The sequence below is a fragment of the Megalobrama amblycephala genome, linkage group LG11, assembly GCF_018812025.1.
Source record: "Megalobrama amblycephala isolate DHTTF-2021 linkage group LG11, ASM1881202v1, whole genome shotgun sequence".
In the NCBI taxonomy this organism is placed as follows: domain Eukaryota; kingdom Metazoa; phylum Chordata; class Actinopteri; order Cypriniformes; family Xenocyprididae; genus Megalobrama; species Megalobrama amblycephala.
The window spans coordinates 4,483,157-4,498,222 of NC_063054.1; the positions used below are offsets into that span (position 1 = coordinate 4,483,157).

At 37.2% G+C, this 15,066-nt stretch overlaps 1 protein-coding gene across 1 annotated transcript in view; it reads right to left on the minus strand.

The window, feature by feature from the left end:
• Positions 1–933: 933 nt before the first annotated feature.
• The window catches only part of LOC125278727 (connector enhancer of kinase suppressor of ras 3-like), a 74,813-nt gene continuing 60,680 nt past the window's right edge, over positions 934–15,066 (minus strand). Inside the window, exons 19-24 of the mRNA XM_048208074.1 lie at positions 12,329–12,400; positions 9,513–9,574; positions 9,274–9,368; positions 8,336–8,507; positions 5,322–5,503; positions 934–1,963 (exon numbers count right to left, since the gene is read on the minus strand). Of these exons, the coding sequence (XP_048064031.1) occupies positions 1,718–1,963; positions 5,322–5,503; positions 8,336–8,507; positions 9,274–9,368; positions 9,513–9,574; positions 12,329–12,400 (829 nt within the window). The 3' untranslated portion in view covers positions 934–1,717. The remainder of the gene's footprint in view (positions 1,964–5,321; positions 5,504–8,335; positions 8,508–9,273; positions 9,369–9,512; positions 9,575–12,328; positions 12,401–15,066) is intronic.

Genomic DNA, 15,066 nt, shown 5'->3' on the forward strand with positions numbered 1-15,066 from the left:
AGTAAAGCCACTGTTCTGTAAAACTGAGTTAGTCTATTTATCTATTTATGCTAACATTACCACAAAAGCCTGTTGCTGTATTGGTTGAGATGACTGCAGAGACCGATAAATTTGCAAGATGAACCACTGATGTAGTGCAGACTATAACAAAATATGTTAAGCTTAAAAATATAATTGACACCCACTTTTGATAAAATCTTTGATCTATGTCCGTGAGTAACCTCAAAAGCGCATATGTATGGGCGTGGTGAAAAAATGCGGAACTAACGTTACCTGCTATTACTGGCTGTAGTTTTATGCCTCTGGCCAAAAAAGCCTCCGATGACGCAAAATGACGATTTTTGCGTCATCGGAGGCTTTTTTACAGAATAAAAATGCATAAATCTCTCATCTCGGGCTGATATGAAGGGGGAAAGCACGGTAATTCGAAAATACTAGTGGTATTCTACTAATACAAAGCTTAATGCTAAATCCTGAAGTAACCCTTTAAGCTCAAAAAGGGCATAAGTAACGTAAACCGATATACTTTAAAAAGTTATATATACTAAAATAACGGATAAATAAAATATAGTAAATTTAACTAGTCAAAGCCTACCTGCGCTGGACGTGCTGGTTTCGACCTCATCAGCAGCTGCAGTCACGTGACATGTCCTAATCTCATATGAAACGCCAGTGATTCAGCAATTTACCTGCTAATGCACTCACATTCAAAAGGCTGTTGTGTCGCGATATTGAGGCGTTCAGTTTTATTTCGATTTTAGAAAATACATTTGCGATTTCAAGTCAGTTCCCCTCAAAAAATAACCACAGATCACATATTGTTCCTCATCACATTGATCATATTTCACCAATTTTGACAAACAAAAAGTGGTTGTACAAACGTTTTTGATCACTCTCCATAATTTCTCAAATACACACAAATAGACAGAAACATTTTGAAAGAAGATATTAAACAGCCATTTTTATTTCCTTTTGCACTCCTTTAGTACGGATTAATTCAAAAATACCAAATAGACATTTATACAATTGAATCGTAGACATTTATACAAAAATGTACAATATTTAGGACATTCATTTACAGTTGTAAAATGCTAAAATATGTACATCTAAAAGAGACCGTCATGTTAAAACAGGTAAACAAGACTGCACTCCTAAAAAGATCAAGCACAAACAAGTTTAATGAACAGAAGAGATAACTGAGCCTAGATAGTGCACGTGAAATGGAGTGACTTTGTAACAAACACAAGGGCTGAATAAGAGGTATTTGGTGAAATTCATGTATCGCCTACCTCAAAGTCAAACCAGACAACACACCATGTTCCAGTGTCATGAGTCATTCATAAAATCAAATTAAAAACACACCATTTAAATTAACCATTTTACCGAACGTCTACAAACACATAAGACGCTTGCGACATGTTCTCCCACTTTTATAAAAACACTGAATGACAAATTTGAAAAGTAAAATGATTGTGAATGAACTACAAAGGCAAAACGCAGTAACTATACATATCAAAAACGAGTTTTTACTATGAAGTCATTTTTCTCAGTTCTATGACGTAGTTACTGCATTCTTCCTTTATAGGCCGGAATCCGAGTTTCAGAGAGGTTTCATTTGTGTCTGAGAAACTGGTGTTGTACAGGACCTGTGGTCACCTTCACACAGCAAACATCTGTTTCACTTCATCTTTTTCTTGTTATAATCAGCCTCTCATCTTCACAGGCTGGTCTCTGTGTAGACGGGGACAGCAGGGAACGCAGCGTTCGGCCTGAAGAGTGACTGGCGTTGGGGCTGAGTTTGAACCAGTGGTTTCTGGGCCTCGGTCTCCACGGCACTCTTGTGTTTCTCTCCGATCTCTTGCAGCAGGAGCACATTAGCATCTCGCCACTGTCTGTATTTACTTGCGCTCAGAGATGGTTCACTCAAGACCTGCTCTATGACCTGCAGATCGGCCTCCTTAGCCTGAAATAAAGCAAAGACTTGTATGTTGGTTTCTTTTGTGAAACTTTAAATATAACTTCCCACAGTTCAAGTGAAGCTGCTTATCAATACTGCCATCTAGTGTCTGAAGACTGGATTCAATGAAAAATATTAGTGTCCAAAAACAAATCTAATTGTGCATATGTCAGGGCTGGATTGTTAATCTGGCATACCAGGCCTTTTCCCAGTAGGCCGAATCACTCTGGGGCAGATACAATGGTTTGTTTGTTTGGTTTTTTTTGCCATGGACTGGCACATCATGCATGGACGGTGGCCCATTGGTTTGTCTTGGCCCAACTCATGCCTTAATAGAACCTAAATAAACAATCAATCCCATGTAGAATCTGTGGATCTTGCCGGTATGTCAACAGAGATATGACGTCACACACCTGTTCTGTTTACACTGGTTTCTAGCTGGTTTTAACTACTGGCTTGGTTTATGAATGAACGGATGCAGATAGAAGTAAGAGACATGTTTATGTTCTTTAGCTGATTCAAGACCGGTCTGGCAAACTATCTGTTCAGCTTCATGTAAACAACAATCACATTACCTCATCTCCTATATTAGTGTCCTTGTGTGGAAGTTACCAGGTTTACAGGCTTTACTGGCATTATACGGTCATGGTGACAACAAAGATGAACGTTGTAAGTGTTATTTATAGATAAAAATTAAACAGGGTTAGAAAACATTTATCAGACTAGATGCATGTTAACACTTTTTGCCTAAATTTTACGATAGATGCTATTTATACTAAGTAAAAAAAAAAAAAAAGCATATTTTCTTTGTAAAAGATGCTCTTTACACAAAGTGCAAATAGCTGTAGATGCCATTTACACTAAGTGAAAATAGTAATATATTCTATTTATACTACATAAAAGTAGCAGTTCTTTGCAGTGAGTACAAATATTTGTTAGATGATATTTTCACACATAAATAGTGGCAGATACTATTTGCACAGTCAATATTGCACATTACAGGATGCAATATTAACAGTGTAAATGACTATATTAAAATTATTAAATTGATTCTGCCTTGAAACAATAAACCCTCCCTACACGACCCCTAACCCCACCCGATAAATACGTTATTAATTAACACTTGTTAGGCACTTTATTTCCACTTTAATTTTTTTTTTTAATTTTATTGAAAATAAATGCCTTTCTGATCTGATATGTGATGGGAAAAGGGAGAAGAGCGAGTTTGGCAAAACGCAAAACGCAAAACTAAAATGTGCTTTTAACATACTATCTCTGTATTAAAATGTATTTAGTTACCAGGTCACCACTTGAAGTAGGTAACTAAATATATTTTTTAATACAGAGATAGTATGTTAAAAGCACATTTTAGTTCATATTCATGGTGTCTCAAAATTGCACAGTTGAATACACTTAAATGTATCTTAAGAAGTATTAAAGTAGAATGTTTAGTATATCAAGAACAAAATTAGTGTGTGAAAAGAGAGTACTTTAAGTATAGTATGGAACTTTTTCTTTTTTTTCCTCCTGGGAAGGCGTATTCGAACTTGGGTCAAAATCATCAAAAGCAACTGCAGACATTGAATGGTGTGCATCTTTTTTAATCTTGTGTGGTCCAACCAGACATCAGTGGGTGGAATTAGTGTAAATAGCCTTTGCCAACAAGACAGGCTATTTACACTTACTGCAAATAGACACTCTGATTTTTTATATAAGCAGCAGCCATTTTCACTTAGTGGCCATTGAGACTAAATGTAAATAGCAACAAAGAAGGTTTTTTTTTTTTGCACTAATTATTTATACTTTGTACAAATAGTGGCAGATACTATTTGCACCTCAGTGTATTGTATTGTATACTGTAAAACAGTATGCAATAATAGCAACATATTCAGTGTATATGATTTATATTTATTAAAATCATAAATGGATGCTGCTTTATTGACGCATTACACTGCTTTTAGTCACACCCCACGTGATTCAATGACCCTGTCATCCGTTCATCACTATTCCTTCCTTGGACCACTTTTGATAGATACTGACCACTGCAGACCAGAAACACCCAACAAGAGCTGCAGTTTTGGAGATGCTCTGACCCTGTCGCCTAGCCATTGCAATTTGACCATAGTTAAACTCGCTCAAATCCGATGGCCCATTTTTCCCCTGCTTCTAACACATCAACTTTGAGTATAAAATGTCAAAATGTTCACATGCTGCCTTATATATAATCCACAGAGTAACAGGTGATGAAGAGATAATCAGTGTTATTCACATCACCTATCAGTGGACAAAATACACACACATACACGCACTTTTAAATTACGGTCTCTCTCTTCTGGAGAATAAGCACCCAGAAAAACTGAGGAGTCACAATGCCCTGAAAAAATGCTGTCCAATCAAACACTTCTTAGAACACAATCATCTCCTTCACACTAACTTATAAATACTGGGCCTGTCCCAATACCCACACTTGTGGTCTTTGCACTTAACCACTTGCTACTTACATGACATATTTCCTGTATTTGGCCCCTGTATTTGGTTCAAGTGGGCACAAAGTCCACAAGTTCGTAGAACTTTTGATAACCTAATGGGGCACACTTAAAATGCAAGAGCTTTATTTACACACTTTGACTTGTCTGTTCAGTCCTTATGTAACAAACAATTTAATTGTGGGCTTCTAATTAAGTGATAAAAAAAAAATCAGTTGAAAACATTTTCCAAAATACACATACTCATCTCTGCATCTATAACAACTTTACATTTTACAACCAAGTTGTATGTAATATCTAATGCATTTAATGGCATTTTTCTGACCTGGGAAAGTCTTGAACACTTCCTGTCATCTACACGCATTCTTAAGTGGTGTACTGTAAGTGTGGGTATTGGGAGATGCCAACTATCTGCCACTGACTTATAACACATATATATTATATAGTACAGAACAAATAATTTGGAAAAGACAGCTTTTCATCACATCACAATTTTACCATAGTAACAGTAACTGGTTTTATGAAAGACATGTTATAGTTCCATATTCAGGCTAACATCTATTAGATTTTAGTGTTCAGAAACTATTTCCACATAAACCTACTTCTCAACATAATGTTTTGCAAGATATGCTTATGAAGCAACATACCATCATGATGCCATTTATATAAAAAAAAAAAAAAAAAAAAAAAAAACAAATTTCTGGCTTAATAAAGGAAAATAGTACACCACACAAACACGTTTCTACTTTGACCGAATCTCATTTTAGCAGTATATAGGTTCCCTGTAGATTCATTACCATTGAGATGAACCCTTTTATGACTTACAGTAAAACACAAAACTTCTAAGATTTGAATGATCACATAGATATCAATCTGACCTTTAAAGTGCTGTTTAAAGCTCGAATGAGGTGCAGTTTCTCATTAACGCTTTCATTCTTGCAGCGTCTAATGAAGGAGGACCTGAAGTCACGTTTGGTGGTTGGCTGTAGGGCTCCTGTGGGCGACAGACTCGCCTGCTTGAGGTGAAGATACAACATTTCCATCTCATCAGACGGTGGGCCTGATGAAACAATATTAGAGGAGTATTTGATTATGAAACAATTTACAGAATTACCACACTTTTTGAGCAACGGATTTCCATAACTTTTCCAGGAGTTCACAATAACTGGATAAGGATTTTCAAATATCATTTTATAGAGAGACAAAAAGTAATTTCTAGACAAAAACAAACAGTTTTAGAGTGGAGTATTAATTATAATTCGTTTTATTTATTTATTTTTTTCCCCAGAGATATTTACATACATTTGAATCTCTATATTTTAGTAATAAAAGGTGGGAAATTCTTAGTATTTTTAAAGGGTTCATGCCATATTTTTTTTATTTATTTATTGTTGTTTAATGTTCCTTGAGGTTCACTTATAATGTTATTAATTTTTCGCATAAAAAATAAATACTGTACTGTGCAAAAGTCTTAGGTATGTTAGTATTTTCACCAAAATAAAAAATAAAAATGGTTTTAAGCCAGTTATTTATATCTTTTGCTGTAGTGTGTCAGTAGTAAATATCAGTTTACATCTCCAAATGTTCCTTTTGCCATTAATTGTAATAATACAGTGAGATTTTTGTATGAACAAGGAGTCTGTCAACAGCCGGTAAGCTCCACACTGAGATCTGATGTAATCATCATTGAGTCTGTCTGTGATTACATAAAGAAACCAAAAAACTGAGACCAAATCCAGAAAAACTGTGGCAATGTTTCCAAGACACTTAAAGAAACCTACTTCCAAAGCTACAGTACTTTTATAAAAAAAAAAAAAAAATTGTTGTAAAAATGCTGTAAAGTGAGGATGCTTTTAAAAAATAATGTCATAAATAGATTTTATTTATCAATTGACCCTTCGCCAGGAGTTTGATTGACAGGCAATCTAACCAATCATAACGCCGGATCTGCCATTTTGTCCGACAAAGCAGTCAGGGGAGTTAGCAGATTAACGTAGGTGGACTTGAACTTGAAAAATGGTGTGTACTGTCGTCTTTCCGCGATTGAAACAACATTCCTTATGATGTTCATTCATGTTTATTTGAATCTAGAAATTAACTAGTAGGAAGAGATGATCAGTTCACGAGCCACTTGAACTGAGGCACTACAGCAATCGGTCATGACACATTAAAGAGCCACAAAATGGTATTTATTATTTACATTTCTTTAAAAATTCCAAAATTTGAAATTTGAGTTTTTGTTTAATATCAAAACTAATCTGCTCTGTCATGTCAGTCGATGCGTCATCAGTGTCCTCTTTGCTCCGCGATGTATTTTTCACTGTGTGGCGAGAGATCGGCATGGCTTGTCGGACATAGCAACAGTAACTAAAGGGGGCAGGTCTTTGCAAACAGTCAATTAACTTGTGTTAACTAAATTATTATTTGGTGTGACCACCCTTTGCGTTTAAAACAGCTTTTGTCCTAGATACATTTACACAGTTTTTCGGGTAGCTTTGGAGGTAGGTTTCTTCAAGTGTATTGGAGACCCCGCCCCCCTAAACACCAGGGGGCAGGGCCCAGGGGCGGCGCCAGCCGATTTTGCTGGGGCTTCAGCCCCGAATGTTTTGAGTCAAGCCCCGTATGTAATGACTGTCACTGAGCTTATGAAACTGGACAATAGCTTATGTAAACCCCCGAAATCATAAGCTGCTTTATTTCATTGCGCTTTGGCTTTGCATATACTGCATACAGGCATCCATACACCGGTATACAGCGCTTTCTCTCTCTTCTCTCCAACAGCGCGTTCACGCACACCGCAGCTGAACACAGACACGCCTCCTGTCACTCACTCAGCTCAGCGGCAGGCCTCGAGACTCTCGTTCGGTCCGGTTGAAGGGTTTTTGTTATGATATGAACAGCTGATATTACAACTTTAGCACATTTGTCAGCTCAACATTCATTCAGTGTTTCCCAATGACCCTGCGCCGCTGCCACCGTTTCATCATAAACCGAAAATTTAAAACATAGGCCTACAAAGCTTAAATGGTCTCTAAGTTGTATTTTACCAGCGAACTAAAATCGAAACCGTGATATGCCAAATACTGTACAGTGCCAAATAATGTACATTTTCTGAACAACAATACTACAACAAAAGCTCCTTTCATGTCAGTAAAGCTGTTAACAGAAAATTAAAATGTCATTGGACAAATATTGATTTGGGCTAAGCCCCGGATGTTTACACTGTCTGGCTCCGCCCCTGGCAGGGCCTATGGTGTGATGATGTGTAACTATTCGTTGATGTCATGTTCTAGAGGCAGGCATATGCAAATATATTTGCCAGTGTGATGTCACAGATGCCGCAATATCAAAACAAGATCTTTTTGGAGCTTGATTAATAAACGCTTTGTTTATTATGAGGATGATGATTTAGCTCTGAAACTTGTATGATGTTTTAATGGTACAAAGACCTCTTATATATCAAAAGATTAAGGCAAATTTGATTTCTCATGTCATGACACCTTTAAAAATGAAATGGCAGAAAACTGTTTTGTGCTCTATGTATATGCTGATTCTTGACACATAGAGCATCAAAAATGGTCAACAGCAGCTCAACCTATCATGTCTCTTCAAAACACTTGGACTAAACCATGATTCATATAGATTACCTTTATAATGTCTTTATAAACTTCTTGAAGCTTGAAAGTTTTGTTGGAATGGACTTTCAATGGAGGAACAGAAATCTCTTAGGTCTCATTTAAAATATCTTCATGTGTTTGTAACGACATAGAGGTGGGTAAATTATGACAATTGTGATTTTTTTAATCGATCTCTTTAAACTGTTTTTAAATTTAGATTTGTGCAATGTAACGCTCTCATAAGGATAAAACATCTCATTCCAATGCTCACTTACTGTCATTTCCTTTGAATTCCTGTATTTTGAGGATGGGGTTGTCCTCTGAGCTGATCTCCTGCCACGACTCGCTGTCTGCGCTCTGAGTCTCTGTGCGGTTACACATCGGAGAAACCAGCGGGATCAAGTCCTGACATGGAGAGGAAGAGGAGCGGGGAGGTGGGAGACAACCCTGAGACAATCAACACACAAATATATTTCAAATATAACAGCAATCTTTCAAAATCTCAAAGAAATACTATTTCAAAAAAGAAACTTGTGATAATATGACAAAAAAAACATTGTATGCATTGATTCTTAGATGCCATCCAAAAGTGTGGGGTCGGTAAGATTTTAAAGAATTTTGAAATAAGTATTTTATGCTCACCAAGTCTACATTTACATGATGAAAAAATACAGTAAAAACAGTAATAATGTGAAATATTATTGCATTTCAAAACAAATTGTTTTCCATTTTAAAATGTAATTTATTCATTTGATCAAAGCTGAAATTTCAGCATCATTATTCCAGTCTTCAGTGTCACATGATCCTTCAGAAATCATTCTAATATACTGACTTGATGCTCAAGAAACATTTCTTATTATTATCAATGACTCATGCTACTGTGGAAACAGTGATACTTTTTTAAAAAAGGGGGGATTTTTTGATGAATCGAGAGATCAGATTAGCAACATTATAAATGTCTTTACGGTCACTTTTGATGAATTTAATGTGCTCATTCTGAATAAAAAAAATCTGACCCTACATTTTTGAATGGTAGTTCATGTGCAAATGCATCAGACGCATATATCTGGCCCATTTTCATATTCACCAGGCATTAATACATAAACAGGAACTTATAAACCACAATGAATAGAGGAGTTAATGCCTGTCGTTTAATACATTTATGGTTAGCAGTATTAATATTTACATGTCTGGACAGAGTGTGGTTACTCACATGCAGAGAACCGGGGGTCAGCTGATCCATGTACTCCACAGATACCTCAGCTGTGTCTGCTTCATCATCATCATCGCTCTCTTCACTGTAGCACTCTATATTCACAAAATCACAGCCTCAATATGATAATTCAGCTATTAAAGTGTCAGGTTTGGCTTTGCTGAAAGACGTGACATGGACTGAATTAGAAGATCAATGTTAACCGGGCTTCCGTATGGGTGTGTGGTGAGAAACTTTACCTCCGCTGGTTGAGTCTGTGGGCTCAGGTTCATTTGAAGCCTGGGTGAGTTTAGCCAGCCATCTAGGTTAAAAATAAATTAATTACAGTAAATATACCCTTATCAGATCTGTGGAATGATTGTGATGGATCATTATGCAAGTCCTCTGCCCACGCAGTTTAATAGCAACACACCCACGGTTTTCTCTCAATGTTTTCCACTCACAGGTTTATTTCAGTATGTTCAACAAAGCCTGATAGGAAAGTTTTACAAAAGAAGAATTTTTGTCAACATTTACTCACACTTGAGTCATTCAAAACCCATATGATTTTTTCCTTCCATGCAACACAAAAGGCGATATTTTGAAGAATCTTGACTAGTGTAGTTACTGCATATAACTGTATATTATATACTGTATATTACTGTAAATATTTTTGTTCCCAGTATAATTTACAGCATTATCTGGGATAGAATTTCTTTAATATATACACACTTCCTTTCAAAAGTCTGGGGGTCATTTTTTTTTTTTTTTTTTAAAGAAATTACAACTTTTATTCAAGGATGCATTCAATTCATCAAAACTGACAGTAATGTTATGTTACAAAAAATATTTTAAGTAAATGTGTTTTCCACAAAAATATTAAGCAGCACAACTGTTTTCAACTGTGATAATGAAAGGAAATTCAGCACATCAGCAAATTGGAATAATTTCTGAGGGATCATGTGACACTGAAGACCGGAGTAATGATGCTGAAAATCAACTTTGCATCACAGTAATAAATTACATTTTAAAATATAATAAAACTGAAAAAAAAAAAAAAAAAAAAAAAAAAAAAGTTATTTTAACAATATATATTTACCAATATTACTGTTTGTTTACTTTTGATCAAATAAAAGCAGCATTGGTGAGCATAAGAGACTTCTTTTAATTAAAAACATAAAAAAAAAAAAAATCTTATTGACCCCCAAATTTTGTATGGCAGTGTAGCAAAACTGATACAATAATCAGATAAATAAATCAGAATTGACATTCAAATTAATTCAACAGCTTCTGAACTAAACTCAAATCAGGAAATCTGTATTGATATGCCCTAACTGGCGTATGCCAAGTTTAAATACAAGAATATGCAAATGAGACTTATGAACTGCAGAGGGTGGGAAATTTTTCAGCAAATAACTGCTCAGCTTTGTGCAAGGAACAGATAAATATTTATTGTATGCCTATAGAAGACTTGGAATACAGCACAAGTATATGAACTACTTTTATGATAGATTTTTTTTTTTTTTGTCATTCGTCTCCATGGACTTTCACTGTATACAAGAGAAGTGATCATTCTCCCTAACATCTCCATTTGTGTTTCACAGCAGTAGAAAAACTACAGGTTTGGACAACAAATGGGTGAGTAAATGATGGCGATTTTTATTTCATGTTTCCCCTTTTCCACCAGCACAGATATGTATTCCCGGCCTGTGGCCAAACCATTCTAATAGCACATACTATTAGTAGAACTGAACACACACACTCTGTGAACACATACCTGGAGCCGTGGGCAGCTACTTTTGCTGCGGCACCTGTGGAGTGATTGGAGGTTAGGTGCCTTGCTCAAGGGCACCTCAGTCGTGGGTAATGACAGTGGAAGAGAGCGCTGTTCATTCACTCCTCCCACCAACATTTCATACCGATACTGAGACTCAAACCCGCAAACTTTGGGTTACAAGTCAGACTCTCTAACCATTAGGCCACAACTGCCCCCCCCCCCATAAAACATATTGTTGTTTCATGTAAACAACACGTAGCAAAGAAACCAGTCATCATTGTTCATTTCTTAGGTCTTTGGGAAACTCATGGCCGGTTCACAATAAGCTCCAGTTAGCCTGGCTAAGAACTAGCCAAGAGCCGCGTTACGCACAAGAACGCGAATGATTTGGTGGAAAAGGGGCATTTGTGAATTATTCTTGTAGGATGCTTTCACACTAGCACTTTTGCACCCGGGTTCGATTGAGTTTTGTTCGTTTGGATGATGAGAGTGCAGTTTTCCAAAACTCTGTATCCAGGTCTGCATAAAAAGGTTGGTCTAGGGTATGGTTTGCTGCTGATATGAACACAATGATGCTAAATCATGCTGAACTGCTATTGATGATTTCGATAAAATTGTGTGTGTTCTCATTTACTTTCCTGACAAGCAGGACTGATGCAATGCAAGCAGAGAGAATGTATATATAATTTCTGCTCACCTTCAATAGAAATGGATTAGATGCAAGTGCTGAATTTGAACAAAACCAAAGGTTCAAAAACCAAAATATAAAAGTGAGGTGAGCAACGCTATGCATTTTGCAACCTTCTGCTGCTTTGTCATTAGATGCAAATGCACCACGGTTTGGACCCAATTGATATAATGTGAAAACAATCCAGCAGGGGCAGGGGAGCGATGAAACTCGGGTTCGGATGAGCAAATTGAACCAAGTGTGAAAGCACCATTAAATTAATCTTTGGACACATGATACCAGATAAACCTCAGTTGTATTTTTAGTACTGGAGGTCTGCAAAACCCTGCATTTACAAATCCTCGTCAAATGTGCTTAATTGCATAGTGCGCCACAGACAGCTTTGGTCACAGCTAGGTGTCAAAGCAGCCTGCTTTATTGCAATGCAAACATGTCACCAGACTAAAAACAAGACCACACGCTTCACATGTATGCGAAAGTGCTACATGATTTAAAAAAAGTTGTTTTTTTTGTTGTTTAGTTTTGTTTTTTTGACTATAGCATCAGCAACTGTCACCACACTTACACACACACACACACAAGAAATTCATTTTATGTCTTTCCACACTCACTTGTTCATGTCTTTCATGTTCTCAGCAGCAAAGTAGAGTGTCACCATGTGGAGGTGGCTTGCTTTCATTGCACTGGAAAATAAGAATGCAAATAAAAACATACACAACCCCAGCAGTTCTCAAGGATGATATCTTTGTGGTTATATGTAGTTATATGATGTAGCAGAAGCATTACACAAACGAACATGTATACGACACCAAAGTTTGTCACTTGTCTAATCTACATCCAATCATAATGATCAAAGTAAAGCACCGTTACTGTATGTCTTTAAGAAGGAAGTCTCTACACAGTGGCTCAGACCACACACTTCGAGCAGACAGTTTCCTGTGTTATGAGCGCGGATTAAGTGGGGGACAGGAGACATACTTCCAGTGCAAAAAAAAAAAAAAAAATTCTGATTTAAAGTTTGACACGAGTTTGACAAATCCAGGGTTCCAGTTGCATTTTGCAACCTTTTACCAGCCAGTGCCACTAAATTTTTTTATAGGTCACACTGGTGTGGTGCACCACCACGTTGCCCAACTGATGAGAGTTGCCATTTCTGTTGCACATAATGCATATGAGAAACATCAACGAAATGAAAGCGGAACGAAACCGCTCTACCGTTTGAGCTGCAAAGCGCAGACCGTTTATCAGCTTGGACAATAATAAAGAAGGTTCAGAAGGTTCTCGCGCGCTGATCTAGATCACGACACTGTTACTGCAGAGCGCTGGGAGATCCAATGAGAAAGCATTGAATATGCCACAAATTAAAGGGGTGGTTCAGTGTTTTTTTTCTAGGCTTGATTGTGTTTTGGGGGCACAGTTTAACATGTCTTAATGCTTCGTTTTTTTGAAAACGCTGTATTTTTCATATATTTTACATTTATTCTACACCTCTGTTTCCACTCTCATATGAACGGCTCGTTTGACTTCCTGCTTCTATTAAGCCACTCCCTCCGAAATACGCAATGTGCTCAGATTGGTTGGCAGGTTGGTAGCTGGCCCAGTGTATCATGATTCGCTGAAGCGTCCGGAAATGCCACACCCCTTACCATTCGTAGTTACGCGCTAAGCTGGAAATGTAAATAATGGCGTCAATAGAGTGCCCCAGGGATGACGCGTTTTTGTAGGCAAAACCCGGAAGCGAGTTAGCATTTTAGGACTTCCGTTTCCAACGCCATAAAGTCTATGGGTTTTTTTGAATGGGTTTTTGCTAAATCGCCTGAAATAAGGTCTGTGGTAAACAAAGCCTCTAAATACTTTCACGTTTTGATCTATGACATAAAACACACCAGTTATAACCCACTTGTGATTTTTTAAACTTTTACTGCGTCTTCAAATCGGCGGTTGCTAACAAATTGCTAAAAGGGACTACTTCTTTGGCGGGGACTTTAGACGTCATCATTAAAAACGGGACATTTGGACAGCATTTCTCATGAAAAAGTGGATAAGTATTCATACACAGCGCAGATCATAATCAGTGAGCATGTTTTTAAATAGAGTTGTTTTCTAAATAAAGTTTGAGGACGCTTGGTGGTGACGACGTTGATCCGCGACCATGGTATGCTGTAGTCCGTTTATAGCCTACTGTTAGCCTTTTATATCTGACGACTTTATTTAGGCTTCAAAATCTATAAATGTTGTGTTAACTTGTAAAGATTATCTTGATAGACAAAACGTGTAAGTGTCATAACCCTTTGTTAAACACAGAGCTTATTTTCTGCGATTTTCCAAAAGTCTATGGGAAAACTGAATAGGCTTTCAGTCGAGGGAACCCGCGCGCCGCTAACTTCCGGGTTGGCCTACAAAAACGCGTCATCCCTGGGGCACTCTATATTGCTGTATCAAATTGAGCCGAATCAGACCCAGATGAAGAGGGTAAAGCACAACCTCTGCAATCGCGGCTTTTAAAAGACGTTTATGAATGGTATTTCATTTTGTATTTGTGTCAAAGTGTTTAGATATGGTGTCACTGCTGTTTGTTAGCTTTCAATATACAGTTTTATCCTGATTAAAGCTTTACTGTAGCCGAATACATGACTGAGTAGTCGCATTTTTGTAAAGGTATCGTTTAATTTATAGCATGAACAACCGTTTGTCTATGAACAGAGACGTTTGTTGGTGTTTGTTGCACTAGAACGTAGCTAACTGGCTAGCAAAAACGAGTTGCTCTTTGTATATGTCCTTGATGCATTAAAAATAGCAACAGAACTATAACATTACGTTTAAAAGACATGTACAAACAATAAAATGTACTTACAGTTTGAAGCCAATAAACAGCAGCTTCTGTTTTTAAAGTGGGAACTGCTTCATCTTTCAATAATAGCTTTTGTGCAAATCCAGCATTGAACTCGTGTAGATTCTGGAAGCTGTCTTCAGCGCCGCATCCAGTGTAGAAAATATCACAGATTATAATGGGTTCTATTATCTTTTAACGCATCGCGCCGCTCGCGTCCGGTGTACACTACTCTTCCGCTTCCATTATACTGTGCCACATGGCCTCGCCCACTTTGTTGCGTGTTCCCGGGGGCGTTTATGTTAATAGCATGGGTTTATGATGTCACCAACCCGGGAAGAAGCTCGTTGTAGTCCAAACCGCCTGTTTTTGTAGGCAATAAACTGCCATAACTTTAAAAGACAATATCTCCGTTTGCATTAAATGTTCAGCGCTGTAACTTACAGATACTGTTTATGCTCAAGCAGCAACATTACACACAAACTAAAGTTGAAAAAAGCGAAATCGCATTGAACCACC